The sequence below is a fragment of the Heterodontus francisci genome, chromosome 5 (genome assembly GCF_036365525.1).
Source record: "Heterodontus francisci isolate sHetFra1 chromosome 5, sHetFra1.hap1, whole genome shotgun sequence".
NCBI classification, from domain to species: domain Eukaryota; kingdom Metazoa; phylum Chordata; class Chondrichthyes; order Heterodontiformes; family Heterodontidae; genus Heterodontus; species Heterodontus francisci.
Window position 1 is genome coordinate 82,251,935 of NC_090375.1, and position 15,665 is coordinate 82,267,599.

At 43.1% G+C, this 15,665-nt stretch overlaps 1 protein-coding gene across 2 annotated transcripts in view; it reads right to left on the bottom strand.

The window, feature by feature from the left end:
- Positions 1-15,665, bottom strand: part of LOC137369938 (EMILIN-2-like) — a 90,877-nt gene that overhangs the window by 61,982 nt on the left and 13,230 nt on the right. For both annotated transcript variants that reach the window (XM_068031700.1, XM_068031698.1), the window contains exon 4: positions 5,979-7,910. In XM_068031700.1, coding sequence (XP_067887801.1) covers positions 5,979-7,910 — 1,932 coding nt within the window. The remainder of the gene's footprint in view (positions 1-5,978; positions 7,911-15,665) is intronic.

The window sequence follows — 15,665 nt, forward strand, 5'->3', positions numbered from 1 at the left end:
CATATGTCTATCCAATGACCACTTAAATGCCCTTAAAGTTGGCGAGTCTACTACTGTTGCAGGCAGGGCGTTCCACGCCCCTACTACTCTCTGCGTAAAGAAACTACCTCTGACATCTGTCCTATATCTTTCACCCCTCAACTTAAAGCTATGTCCCCTCGTGTTTGCCATCATCATCCGAGGAAAAAGACTCTCACTATCCACCCTATCTAACCCTCTGATTATCTTGTATGTCTCTATTAAGTCACCTCTCCTCCTCCTTCTCTCTAACGAAAACAACCCCAAGTCCCTCGGCCTTTCCTCGTAAGACCTTCCTTCCATACCAGGCAACATCCTAGTAAATCTCCTCTGCACCCTTTCCAAAGCTTCCACATCCTTCCTATAATGCGGTGACCAGAACTGCACGCAATACTCAAGGTGCGGCCTCACCAGAGTTTTGTACAGCTGCATCATGACCTCGTGGCTCCGAAACTCGATCCCCCTACTAATAAAAGCTAACACACCATATGCCTTCTTAACAGCCCTATTAACCTGGGTAGCAACTTTCAGTGATTTATGTACCTGGACACCAAGATCTCTCTGCTCATCTACACTACCAAGAATCTTCCCATTAGCCCAGTACTCTGCATTGCTGTTACTCCTTCCAAAGTGAATCACCTCACACTTCTCCGCATTAAACTCCATTTGCCATCTCTCAGCCCAGCTCTGCAGCCTATCTATGTCCCTCTGTACCCTACAACACCCTTCGACACTATCCACAACTCCACCGACCTTCGTGTCATCCGCAAATTTACTAACCCACCCTTCTACACCCTCATCCAGGTCATTTATAAAAATGACAAACAGCAGTGGCCCCAAAACAGAACCTTGCGGTACACCACTAGTAACTAAACTCCAGGATGAACATTTGCCATCAACCACCACCCTCTGTCTTCTTTCAGCTAGCCAATTTCTGATCCAAAGCTCTAAATCACCTTCAACCCCATACTTCCGTATTTTCTGCAATAGCCTACCGTGGGGAACCTTATCAAACGCCTTACTGAAATCCATATACACCACATCCACGGCTTTACCCTCATCCACCTGTTTGGTCACCTTCTCGAAAAACTCAATAAGGTTTGTGAGGCACGACCTACCTTTCACAAAACCGTGCTGACTATCGCAAATGAACTTATTCTTTTCAAGATGATTATAAATCCTATCTCTTATAACCTTTTCCAACATTTTACCCACAACCGAAGTAAGGCTCACAGGTCTATAATTACCAGGGCTGTCTCTACTCCCCTTCTTGAACAAGGGGACAACATTTGCTATCCTCCAGTCTTCCGGCACTACTCCTGTCGACAATGACGACATAAAGATCAACAACAACGGCTCTGCAATCTCCTCCCTGGCTTCCCAGAGAATCCTAGGATAAATCCCATCTGGCCCAGGGGACTTATCTATTTTCACTCTCTCCAAAATTGCTAACACCTCCTCCTTGTGAATCTCAATCCCATCTAGCCTAGTAGGCTGTATCTCAATAATCTCCTCGGCAACATTTTCTTTCTCTACTGTAAATACTGACAAAAAATATTCATTTAACGCTTCCCCTATCTCCTCTGATTCCGCACACAACTTCCCACTACTATCCTTGATTGGCCCTGTTCTAACTCTTATCATTCTTTTATTCCTGATATACCTATAGAAAGCCTTAGGGTTTTCTTTGATCCTATCCGCCAGTGACTTCTCGTGTCCTCTCCTTGCTCTTCTTAGCCCTCTCTTTAGATCCTTCCTGGCTAGCTTGTAACTCTCAAGCGCCCTAACTGAGCCTTCACGTCTCATCCTAACATAAGCCGCCCTCTTCCTCTTGACAAGCGCTTCAACTTCTTGAGAAAACCACGGCTCCCTCGCTCGACAACTTCCTCCCTGCCTGACAGGTACATACTTATCAAGGACACGCATTAGCTGCTCCTTGAATAAGCTCCACATTTCGTTTGTGCCCATCCCCTGCAGTTTCCTTCCTCATCCTACACATCCTAAATCTTGCCTAATCGCGTCATAATTTCCTTTCCCCCAGCTATAATTCTTGCCCTGCGGTATATACCTGTCCCTGCCCATCGCTAAGGTAAACCTGACCGAATTGTGATCACTATCGCCAAAGTGCTCACCTACATCTAAATCGAACACCTGGCCGGGTTCATTACCCAGTACCAAATCCAATGTGGCATCGCCCCTGAGATGCTGTTCCTCGAGCTTGCGTTGATGTTCACTGGAACACTGCAGCAATCCCAGGACAGAGATGTGAGCATGAGAGCAGGGGGGAGTGTTGAAATGGCAAGCAACCGGAAGCTCGGGGTCCTGCTTACGGACTGAGCGGAGGTGTTCTGCAAAGCGGTCACCCAGTCTGCGTTTGGACTCCCCAATGTAGAGGAGACCACTTTGTGAGCAGCGAATGCAGGATACTACATTGAAAGAAGTACAAGTAAATCGCTGCTTCATCTGAAAGGAGTGTTTGGGGCCTGGGATAGTGAGGAGTGAGGAGAGAGGAGGTAAATGGGCAGGTATTACACCTCCTGCGATTGCAGGGCAAGGTGTCATGGGAAGGGGACAAGGTGGTGGGGGTAATGGAGGAGTGGACCAGGATGTCACGGAGGGAACGATCCCTTCAGAATGCTGACAGGGAAAGGGAGGGGAAGATGCGTTTGGTAGTGGCATCACGCTGGAGGTGGCGGAAATGGCGGAGGATGATCCTTTGGATATGGAGGCTGATGGGGTGGCAAGTGAGGACCAGGGAAACCCTGTTGCGGTTCTGGGAGGGAGGGGAAGGGGTGAGGGTAGAGGTGCGGGAAATGGGCCGGACACGGTTGAGGGCCCTGTCAACCACAGTGGCGGGGAATCCTCGGTTGAGGAAAAAGGAAGACATTTCAGAAGTGCTGTCATGGAAGGTAGCATCATCAGAGCAGATGCGTCGGAGATGGAGAAACTGGGAGAATGGAATGGAGTCCTGACAGGAGGCAGGGTGTGAAGAAGTGTAGTCGATGTAGCTGTGGGAGACAGTGTGCTTATAATGGATATTAGTAGACAGCCTATCACCAGAGATGGAGACAGAGAAGTCGGGGAAGGGAAGGGAAGTGTTGGAGATGGACCATGTAAAGGTGAGAGAAGGGTGGAAATTAGAAGCAAAGTTGACAAAGCCATACAACAACAGCACCACCCTTGTCTGCAGGTTTGATGACCATGTCGGGGTTAGACCCGAGAGAATGGTGTGCCTCAAGCTCAGAGGGGGGCAGGTTAGAGTGAGTGAGGGGGGCAGAGAAATTGAGATGACGACAAACCCCAACATGGTCATCAAACCTGCAGACAAGGGTGGTGCTGTTGTTGTATGGCGTACCGACCTCTACCTTGCAGAGGCTCAGTGGCAACTCTCAGACACTTCTTCCTACCTCCACCTGGACCATGACCCCACCACCGAACATCAAGCTACTGTCCACAGGACTGTCACTGACCTCATTTCATCTGGAGATCTTCCCTCTCCAGCTTCCAACCTCCTCGTCCCACAACCCCGGACAGCCCATTTCTACCTCCTTCCCAAAATACACAAACAGGACTGTCCCAGCAGACCCATTATGTCAGCCTGCTCCTGCCCCACTGAACTTATTTCTTCCTATCTTGACTCTATCTTTTCTCCAGTCTCTTCCCACCTACATCCATGACTCTTCTGACGCCCTACGTCATTTTGACAATTTCCAGTTTCCTGGCTCCAACCGCCTCCTCTTCACTATCAACACCCAATCTCTATACACCTCCATCCCCCACCAGGACGGTTTGAGGGCTCTTCGCTTCTTCCTTGAACAGAGGCCCAACCAGTCCCCATCCACCACCACCCTCCTCCGCCTGGTTGAACTTGTTCTCACAGTGAACAACTTCTCCTTCAACTCCACTCACTTCCTTCAAATAAAAGGTGTTGCTATGGGTACCCGCATGGGTCCTAGTTTTGCCTGCTTTTTGTGGGATATGTCGAACATTCCTTGTTCCAGTCCTACTCAGGCCCCCTCCCCCAACTCTTTTTCCGGTACATTGATGACTGTATCGGTGCCGTTTCCTGCTCCCGCGCTGAACTGGAAAACTTTATCAACTTTGCTTCTAATTTCCACCCTTCTCTCACCTTTACATGGTCCATCTCTGACACTTCCCTTCCCTTCCCCGACTTCTCTATCTCCATCTCTGGTGATAGGCTGTCTACTAATATCCATTATAAGCCCACTGACTCCCACTGCTACCTCGACTACACTTCTTCACACCCTACCTCCTGTAAGGACTCCATTCCATTCTGCCAGTTTCTCGTTCTTCGATGCATCTGCTCTGATGATGCTACCTTCCATGACAGTGCTGCTGATATGTCTTCCTTTTTCCTCAACCGAGGATTATTCCCCTCTGTGGTTGACAGGGCCCTCAACTGTGTCCGGCCCATTTCCCGCACCTCTACCCTCACCCCTTCGCCTCCCTCCCAGAACCGTGACAGGGTTCCCCTTGTCCTCACTTTCCACCCCATCAGCCTCCATATCCAAAGGATCATCCTCCGCCATTTGCGCCAACTCCAGCATGATGCCACTACCAAACGCATCTTCCCCTCCCTTTCCCTGTCAGCATTCTGAAGGGATCGTTCCCTCTGTGACACCCTGGTCCACTCCTCCATTACTCCCACCACTTCGTCCCCGTCCCATGGCACCTTCCCCTGCAATCACAGGAGGTGTAATACCTGCCCATTTACCTCCTCTCTCCTCACTAACCCAGGCCCCAAACACTCCTTTCAGGTGAAGCAGCGATTTACTTGTACTTCTTTCAATGTAGAATACTGTATTCGCTGCTCACAATGTGGTCTCCTCTATATTAGGGAGACCAAATGCAGACTGGGTGACCACTTTGCAGAACACCTCCACTCAGTCCGCATGCAGGACCCCGAGCTTCCGGTTGCTTGCCATTTCAACACTCCCCACTGCTCTCATGCTCACATCTCTGTCCTGGGCTTGCTGCAGTGTTCCAGTGAACACCAACACAAGCTCAAGGAATAGCATCTCATCTACCGATTAGGCACACTACAGCCTGCCGGATTGAACATTGAGTTCAATAATTTCAGAGCATGACGGGCTCCATTTTACTTTTATTTTCAGTTATTTTTTTCTTTTTCCTCTTTTTTATTTTTTTTTGTGTTTATTTTATTTTATTTCATCTTAGTTTGTTCAGTTTGCTTACCCACTTTTTTTTCCTGTGTGTACTTGCGGCTGTTCAATTTTCAGTCTGTTAACACCCTATCTGTACTAATGCTTTGTCTTTCACACACCATTAACATATTGTTTGCCTTTGCTCCATGATGTTCTGGTCAGCTATTCTGTGACCTTGTCCGATCTACACCTTCTCCTTTGTTATCTCTTGCCCCACTCCTGCTTTACTTGCTTATAACCTTTTACATTTCTAATACTTGCCAGTTCTGCAGAAGGGTCACTGACCTGAAACGTTAACTCTGATTCTCTCTCCACAGATGCTGCCAGACCTGCTGAGTATTTCCAGCATTTCTTGTTTTTATTTCAGATTTCCAGCATCCGCAGTATTTTGCTTTTATTATAATCATAGATTTTATCCTTCCAAAGTTGGGTTGTACATTAAGAAAACATACTGAATTAAATACTGGTGCTTACACATCTGTCATTGGCAGTGGTTATGGTGGAAACAATTATAAATTAAGCATATCAAACATATCATAAAATATTAAAGTATATTGCCTTAAAGTGCAATGTTTCTTACAGTGCATTAATATCAAAATGTTGCATGCACTAACAGTATTGATGATAAACATTTTACTAATGAGGTACATAGTAAATTAGTATGTTGATGAACATGTAATGTAACTAAAAGCATCCTTCACCAAAGGACAAAATATTTGGAATTTCAAACAACTTACTTAGAAACAGACTATAGTCAAGGTCAATAAATCCTACCTGGAATAGGCTGAAGTGGAAGCAAGTCTTCTGTCTTATGAACAAGTTTAGGACCTTGGCTTTGAAATCGGCGAACGGCAGTTTTCAACACAACAATTTCTTTGGAATGTGATTTCACAGTTTCATTTATCTGATGGACACAGTTCCAAAGACTGCTGACCTGGTTGTTCAGACCATCTTTAATTCTCTGTAGACTGCCAGAAATGTTGTCCAGTTTACTGCAAACATTCTCAATGTGGGCCATTCTCCTGTCAACATGGGAGACTTTGTTCTGGATCCCTTGAGTACTGTGTTTACACTTACTAATGTCTTTAGTAATCTGACTTGTTAGTTGCTCAAATTGTTCCTTCATTTCAATTAACTGACTACTATCATTCTTCTGGAGTTGGGATTCTAGGTTTTTGTCTGTTTCTTGGAGTTTGTAAATCTTATCCAGGAGCTTCTGCTGCTTCTTTGTTAAAGTGGACTCGAGTATTAAGAGCGCTTCAGTATTCTTGTTCAGACCTTCCCACTGTGCTTGTACAGAGTGCTCAACAGTGTTTATGTTGACTTTTAGTGAGATGATTTCTCCTTGTAGCATTTCTAAGTCTTCATTTTCTTCCATCTTCTTGAGACCTTCATGAACTGTATCATTCAGAGATTTAAAGAGAATTAAGTCTTGTTCTGTTTTTAATAATACATCCTTGTAGTCATTTTTGCAGGTTTCAAAATCCATTTTGATGTCCTTCATCTCCTTTGTAACAGAAGTACAACCAATCTGGCATAAATTTTCTAACATCTGCAATCTGTTCTCAAAATGGTCCAACCCATTATTGATTTGATCATTACTGGAATTCAGATCACTTGGAAATAATGATTCCAGCTTACGGTCTATTGCACCAGTAGAAGTTATGTTATTAATTAGTGCAAAATCATTGTTATGTTTAGTCTCTAACAATTGTAACTTCCTCTTTAGAAGTTCTTTGACGTCATCAACTTCAGTTTCAATGAGTCCTTTAAGACTATATTCAATATAAAAGCAATGTTCTTCAGCATTTTTCTCTGTTACATTTATTCTAGATTCAATTTCTTCTAACCTGTCACTAAAAAAATCTTCTATATTAAGGCGAGTGAAACGCTTCATTTCATTATCCAATCTGGCATTCAACAGCCTATTGGCATCAGCAATTCTGTAGACCCTTCGATCCATGTTGTTTAGTTGATGTCTTAAAGTGCCTATGGGAACACAGCAGTTGAAATGGCCTGGTGATTCTTGTAGAAGGCTTCTGAGGTCATTGATATCCTTTCTCAGTTCAGCCTCTTTTTCATTGAGCAATTTTTCTACATGCTCATCATGTGATTCGTTCTTTTCACATTGCTGTTTGAGAGACATTAACTTATACTCACAGGAATTTTTCAGATCTGCAAATTTTATGTCAATGCCTACCATTAACTCCTCCCTGAGAGTTTCAAATTTGCTGTCAATGTAAGACTGATAAAAGTCGCCATTGGAAAATGGAGAATAAGTAGAAATAGGTCCTTGAACTGCTTCCATTAACTGCTTCAACTGTCCATTATGTCCAGTCACCATTCCGTGCAGTTCATCCAACATATCACTCTTGGACTTCAATGTGTCCTTAACTTCTGTGAGTTTAGACATCATTTCACCCATTCCCGATCGATAAAATGTGTCATCATTCTCTGGAACATGGAGAATGTCAAAGCCAACAGCACTGCCAGGCGGCCTCAGATTGCTCAGTAATGTTGCAAGCATTTTGCTGGTATCTTCCTGGAAGCTATGCCTCAGATTGTCACTCAATCCTGTTACTGAGGCCTGTATTTTTTCCAGGACCTGGTTAAGGCGTTGTACCTCATATTCCAGTTGTTGAATTTTCTGTCCTTGGGCATCAGTAGATGGCAGTTTATGAACTTGGCTGTCTGTAGATTTGGGTACTGATGAAAACATGCAATAGTTAATATGTTATCTACAGAAAACATGTATCTTTATGTGTTCACGGAACATAAATTATTAAACAAAATAGCTGTGACTTTTTAAATATTTAAAACCAATCATGCATTTAGCACAAAACCTAATAACATCATCTTTAGTCTGTCAATTACAATTATCGAGGGATAATAGTTACAATGTGACCTATCCCGATAGTAGTATAAAACAGCAAACCAGAAAAGTCCAGTCTGCTATAATAGCATTACTAAAGTGTCTTAATCTCCAAACAAAATCACCATACACACTTTAAAGACAATTGCATTGCAATGTTGTTGCTCATAGTTGTCGATTGAGACCCTTCTATTTCTGTAGTGCTCTGATATTCTATCATGGATAGACTCATTTATTGAGAAACATTAAGAAAACTGATGTGTTTTAATTTGATTCTTGACCACTGACTACCTACAATTTGAATGTACATACCCTTGATCAATATTGTTAATGTTCAGGCAGGTGGTTACTACTGTCGGTTTTTTTTGCACAATCTAGCCATTATAGATCAAAAGTATTAATGAAGATGAAGGAATAAAGATGAAGGGATATGGGGATAGGTGGGACAAAGGCATTGAATTGAATGATCAGCCATGATCGTATTGAATGGCAGAGTAGGCTCGATGGGCTGAATGGGCTACTCCTGCTCCTATGTTCCTATGGAATACTGTTAAAAATTAAATTCTAACTAAATTGGGCTAATGTATGATGAGATGCCTACAAGAAATATAAATTTCTCAGTCTCCTGTTCACAGGCTGTTCCAACAAATGGGATTTCACATGTGGGCTGTAAGAAATGGCACCACGTATCATATAATCATAGAATGGTTACAGCACAGAACAAAGCAAACTGGCCCATCATGTCAATGTCAGCTCTCTGCAAGAGCAACTCAGCTAGTCCCACTTCCCCTCCCTTTCCCCGTAGCCCTGCAATTTTTTTCTCTTCAGGTGCTTATCCAATTCCTTTTTGAAAGCCCCAATTGTACCTGCCTCCACCACACTCTCAGGAAGTGCATTTCAGATCCTAACCACTCGCCTAGTTAAAATATTTTTCATCATTAATCCAGTTTGATCTGGCTTTTCACACCCTTCAATTTCACTGATCATTTGGACTATGTAGAATATGTTCAAAAATTAATTAATATTATTGGATCTCCTATGGCTTTGTCCTAGTAAAGTCAGAACAAAACCAATTTCCATCACAGTGTATTGGTGATGCTGTAGGTTTATTTATTTATTTTATTTAGAGATACAGCACTGAAACAGGCCCTTTGGCCCACCGAGTCTGTGCCGACCAACAACCACCCATTTATACTAATCCTACATTAATCCCATATTCCCTACTATACCCCCACCATTCTCCTACCACCTACCTACACTAGGGGCAATTTACAATGGCCAATTTACCTACCAACCTGCAAGTCTTTGGCTGTGGGAGGAAACTGGTGCACCCGGCGGAAACCCATGCAGTCACAGGAAGAACTTGCAAACTCTGCACAGGCAATACCCAGAACTGAACGTGGGTCACTGGAGCTGTGAGGCTGCGGTGCTAACCACTGCGCCACTGTGCCGAGTATAGAGTCATAGAGTCACTTACAGTATAGAAGGCGGCCATTCAGCCATTGAGCCCATACCAGCTCTCTGCGGCACAGTGGCGCAGTGGTTAGCACCGCAGCCTCACAGCTCCAGGGACCCGGGTTCGATTCCGGGTACTGCTTGTGTGGAGTTTGCAAGTTCTCCCTGTGTCTGCGTGGGTTTTCTCCGGGTACTCCGGTTTCCTCCCACAAGCCAAAAGACTTGCAGGTTGATAGGTAAATTGGCCGTTATAAATTGTCACTAGTATAGGTAGGTGGTAGGGAAATATAGGGACAGGTGGGGATGTTTGGTAGGAATATGGGATTAGTGTAGGATTGGTATAAATGGGTGGTTGATGTTCGGCACAGACTCGGTGGGCCGAAGGGCCTGTTTCAGTGCTGTATCTCTAATCTAATCTAATCCGCGGAGCAATCCAATCAGTTCCACTCCCCCACTTGACCCCTGTAGCCCTGCAAGTTTATTTCCTTCAAGTGCCCATCCAATTTCCTTTTGAATTCATTGATTGTTTCCGCTACCACCACCCTCGTGGGCAGTGAGTTCCAGGTCATTACTACATGCTGCATAAAAAAGTTCTTTCTCGCATTCCCCCTGAATCTCTTGCCCAAAACCTTCAATCTGTGTCCCCTAGTCCTTGTACCATCAGTTAATGGGAACAGATTTTCCTTGTCTAACTTATCTAAGCCTGTCATAATCTTGTACACCTCGATCAAATCTCCTATCTCCTTTGCTCCAGGGAGAACAACCCCAGCATTTCCAACCTAACCTTATAATTAAAATCCTCATTTCTGGAACCATTCTGGAAAATCTCCTCTGCATTGTCTCAAGGATCCTCACATCTTTCCTAAAGTGTGGGGACAAGAACTGGACACAATACTCTAGTTGGGGCTTAACTAGACCTTTATCAAGATTCAGCTTAACTTCCCTGCTTTTGCATTCTATGCGTCGATTTATGAAGCCCAAGATCCCATATGCTTTACTAACCACTCTCTTAATATGTCCTGCCACTTTCAAAGATTGATGCACATGAAACCACCCCCCCAGGTCTCTCTGTTCCTGCACAATCTTTAGAACTGTGCCATTAAGTCAATATTGCCTCACCCTATCCCTTCTGCCAAAGTGCATCACCTCACACTTGTCTGTATTAAGTTTCATCTGTCACTTGTCTGCCCATTCTGCTAGCCTATCTATCTATCCTGTCGCAGGTGGTTCGTATCATCCTCACTGTTTACCACTCCTCCAAGTTTGGTATCATTGACAAATTTTTAAATTCTACTCTGTATTCCAAGATACAAGTCATCTATACATATCAAAAAAGCAGTGGTCCTAGCACTGACCCTTGGTCTGAAAAACCACAACTTACCATACTGTTTTCTATTCTTGAGCCATTTTTATATCCAATTGGACACTGACCCTCCTATTCCATGAGCCTCAATTTTGTTAACCAGCCTTTTATATGGTACTTTATCAAACACTTTCTTTAAATCCATATCAACAACATCCACTGCATTCCCTTCATCAATCTTCTCTGTTACTTCCTCTGTATGAGTATCTGCAACTTCTGGAGCATTTGAAACTACATCTTGTGGTTGAAGTGTGCAGCTGCAGTTGTAAGTGTATCAGAACAGGGATGCCCAAATAAGATGAATGCAACATTTAACAGTTTATACATAAAGCTTTGATGTTGCATAGCAAATAGTAATATTGATATTTGTGTTTGTAATTTACTATTCCCATCTATAGGCCCAGTGCCACTCTATCTCTAGCTATGTACTCATTAACCTAAGATGAGTCAATGCAAGACATTTTTGGTTGGTAATTTGGTTTGGCCTTAGTCCTAAACAGAAAAAGTACAGACTAGCTGAGGAGTAGCACACATCCTTTCATGACTGATATTCCTCCTATTATGACCTATTCATTGTACAGCAGATAAAACATCTGAGACACTGGAGGAGGACACCAAGGAAAGAGCCAGGGAAAGCGTATTTCAGACCATTTACCACAAGGTATGTATGAACAGTCTAAAATTGTCTTCTGGGGCATTATATCCATCTTCCAGGATACCTCCTTTATCTAAATATTACCACTCTTTAGCCATGGGTGCTGCATCTGACTTCTAAACCACAACCATCACTGCTTCCCTATAATACTTAGTGACCATACAAGGAAAATAATATTCTACTCATACCAGTGACTGTGCCTTACTCAATGCTTGTAATTTCAAGCAATTTTATATGCAGACTGTGGTAAATAGCTCCTCTCTGAAATGAAGGAGTCACTCTTATTTTTCTGTTTGATGTCTGAAATTGGTGTTGGATTTATCTGAAGATATGCCATGTGTTAAAAGCAACTCTGTGAAGGACTGGGCCTCAGCAGGCTTTGATTTAGTAGTTCCCTTTTAACAATGCAGTGTTTTACTTAGTCCAGTAGTTCTCAAACTGGGATCCGTGGGCCCCTTGGGTCCGTAAAGCCTTTCTGAGTGTTGGCCGTCCCGGTTACTGGTGGTGTCCCAATGGCAGAAATACCGCACACCAAGCAGGGCGTCAGCGATATTCTAGTGCAGACAGCTCAGTAAACAGCAGTGGAGGAGGAAAAAACCCTGAAACACTCAGCAGCTGTGCAGTGAGTAGGTGGGCCATGGAGGGTTATATATAAAAGAGTGCCAGTGTTCCCAAAGGGAGCCACCAAGCCTAATCGTACTCCAGGAAGAGCAGGGAGGTGTGGTATGGTTGCTGAACCTTTCAGCTGAAGAGAAGGTAAAAGTTTTCATATCAATGAACACTATATCGGGCAGCTCTGGTAAAATTTCATACAAGTCCCTTTAACAGGACACTGATGACCTCAGAAATGTAAATGTGCAAGAAGTTTATTGTACTATAAGTTAAATGAGTGGTCCATGATTACTGTTACATTTGAAAAGGGGTCCTTAAACCAAAAATGTTTGAGAACCACTGATCTATTCCATGGAATACAAGAGAGGAAACAAATATCAATGCTGTTGAAACACATGGGGCATTAAATATAATCAAAATCAATTAAATGAAGCTCAATAATAACAACTAGAACCAATAGCATTCTAGAAATTTTGAACACAGAAGGAGGCCATTATCCCACCATGTCAGCGCTGTCGACTTTAATCATATTTTCCTGTCTTTCCCCATAATCCCTGCAATTCTCCTTCTAGTCTTCATCCCCTTAAATATGGTGATGACTCAGCTGCAAAGTCACTTTTGGTAATGATTTCCATATTCTAATAATCTGTTACATTAAAAAAAAATTATTCTTCCCCTTCATGCTTTTGTATTAATCCAAAATTTAAATCTTATTGCTGATCGGGCCAGTGGAAATAATCTTTCTTGATTTACTCTGTCAGAGCAAATAGCTTTGGAAGAAACATTACTGTCTGCTGGTATAGATGCTGAATATGTAGATGTAAACTTATTCATTAATAAAGCAAGCTTCATTAAATGCAAAATATAGTAAAGGAGAATAATAATTTGGTAAAAATTTATAAATATGGCAATTGAGTGAAGGATTTTAAATCATAACAGTTATTAAATGGTGCTTTAACTAAGTACAGAATGATAAATATTTTAAATGGAGGACTGATTGGAATCAACTCAACATAGAAATTAAAATTTAGTAGAATAAAGGATTCATAATTACTTTATATCATATAAATATTGACTGTTACAAATTTTGAATCTGGTCCAGATCCTTTCTCAGCTTCAGTCACCAGTTTCTCCTGTAAGTGGATCCTGTGTCTGTCACAATCAGGAGTTTTTCTTTATGTCACAATGGCTGGAATTTTACACCACCCCAGCTGGCCAGATGGTGGCGGGAGGGGTGGCGTAAAATGGAGCGGGAAGCTTCCCGACCCACTCCCGCCTCTGCCCCACTTTACGATTAAGGGCCGCCCCCACTTACCCAACCACCCCTTGGGCCCCCTTTCCCCCAAACGACCACCCTTGGCTCGCCGAGGCCCGACCGATTATCCCCGGCGAGGCAACCTAAACTTACCTGCAGCCCTGGCTCCATGTCCTCGGCTAGGCTGTAGTCCCAGCAGTGGCCACCGCTCCCGGTGGCGCTGCTGGGACTAAGAACTGCCGGCCCGATGATTGGCCAGCAGCTCAATGAGGCGGGACTTCTTCCCTCAAGCGGGTGGAAGTCCCGCCTCGGAACAATTAAAGCCTGGGGACCCATAAAATACGGGATGGATTCCTAGGCTAGGCGGAAGCAGGTTCGCCACCGAATTTTACGTCGATGGCCAGCTCCCATCCGCCCGACATAAAATCCAGCCCAATGTCTAATCATACCTGGTTCATAACAATGAATGTCCCCCACCCTACAATATGAAATGGATATTGCAATCTCACATATGCCTCCGTGTGTGCTAATCCAATTTCACATAAAGTAGATTGATAACACTCTTATGAGATAAGGCCATACACAAATCATCAAGCTGCTTTATTTTATGGACAGCAAATGAAGGTAGAGTAACAAGTGTAGAAAATCGCATTTTTCTCCACTTAATTCCAGACCCTCAATGTGATAGAAAAAAAACACGTCACACTGTCCCTGGCAATGGGTTTTCTTAACTTTTTCTGATTAGCCTTTTCTTTGAATCTGACCAGCTCTAAAATTAAGAATGTGAAAGCATGTGCTTACTTAGGTTCCCTTTGCAAACTTTGCTAAGCTGACCTTGGTCACGTGATTCTCTCTTATTTCCCTACTTGGAATTTTAATCTCAAACTTCCCCCATGTCCAAGGTTTGGCCAGTAGTGCTGCCAATCAAACTGGTTACCAGCCTCCCAGAAGTGGATTTCTCCCAGCCAATCCCTGCTTAGCTGCTTAGGACACTTATTTCAACATATTTCAACATACGTACACAGCTGAAATCGCATGAATGTGTCTTCCCTATTTGTTGCACTCTAGTAAAAATAACACACAAGAACACAAGAATTAGGAGCAGGAGTAGACCATTTGGCCCCTGGAGCCTGCTCTGCCATTTCATAGATCATGGCTGATATGTTTGTGGCCTCAACTCCACTTTCCTGCCGGCCCCCCATAATCCTTGACTCCCTTGTTGATCAAAAATCGCACACAGCCTTGAATATATTCAATGACCCAGCCTCCACTGCTCTCTCAGAAACAGAATTCCACAGACTAACAACCCTCTGAGAGAAAAAAATTCTCCTCATCCCAGTCTTAAATGGGAGACCAATCATTTTTAAACTGTGTCCCCTCGTTCTAGACTCCCTTACAAGGGGAAGCATCCTCTCAGCATCCACCCTGTGGAGTCCTCTCAGGATCTTATATGTTTCAATAAAATCACCTCTCATTCTTCTAAACTCCAATGGGTATAGCCCCAACTTTTTCAACCTTTCTTCATAAAATAGACCCTTCATCCCCAGAATTAATCGAGTGAACCTTCGCTGAACTGGTTCTAACGCAATTATATCCTTTCTCAAATAAGGAAACCAAAACTGTACACAGTACTCCAGATACAGTCTAACTAAGGCCCTGTACAGCTGTAGCAACTCTTCTCTACTTTTATACTTGATTCCCCTTGCAATAAACACCGACATTCCATTTGCCTTTCTAATCACAGTTTTGATGGCTGGCCAATTCTATTCAAAAGAACTTATGGAGACAACGTGTTCCCTGTTTAACTATTTCCAGTCTTTTACTTTGTTTAACAAAATAAAGGTGCTGGTGCTTTACACACTAAAATCTTTGAATCATGGATTCAATTTCTTTGCAAAATCAAGAACACTTCCCAGGTAAAATAGACCAAAATTCTGAAAAATGACAATGGTAAGCTGTTGATCCAAGATTTCGAGGGGGATAAAGAGTACATTGTAATGTTTGAGATGTAGGCTGTTTCATTGGTCTGCTATTTGCTTTTAAAATGGAGGAATAAGTCTTTGGATCAGGACTGGAAAGATTATAAATTTCCAACATCATGAAACTTCAGGAACAATCTAAATTACGTTCAAAAATAAAAATAGCTAAACTTCACAGCATGGCAACTCATGTTTGAATGGCAATATTGTCCTAGGCTATGTTAAAATACTTCAAGGAGGAAATCTATCCACTGGGTTTGTGCAGATTGT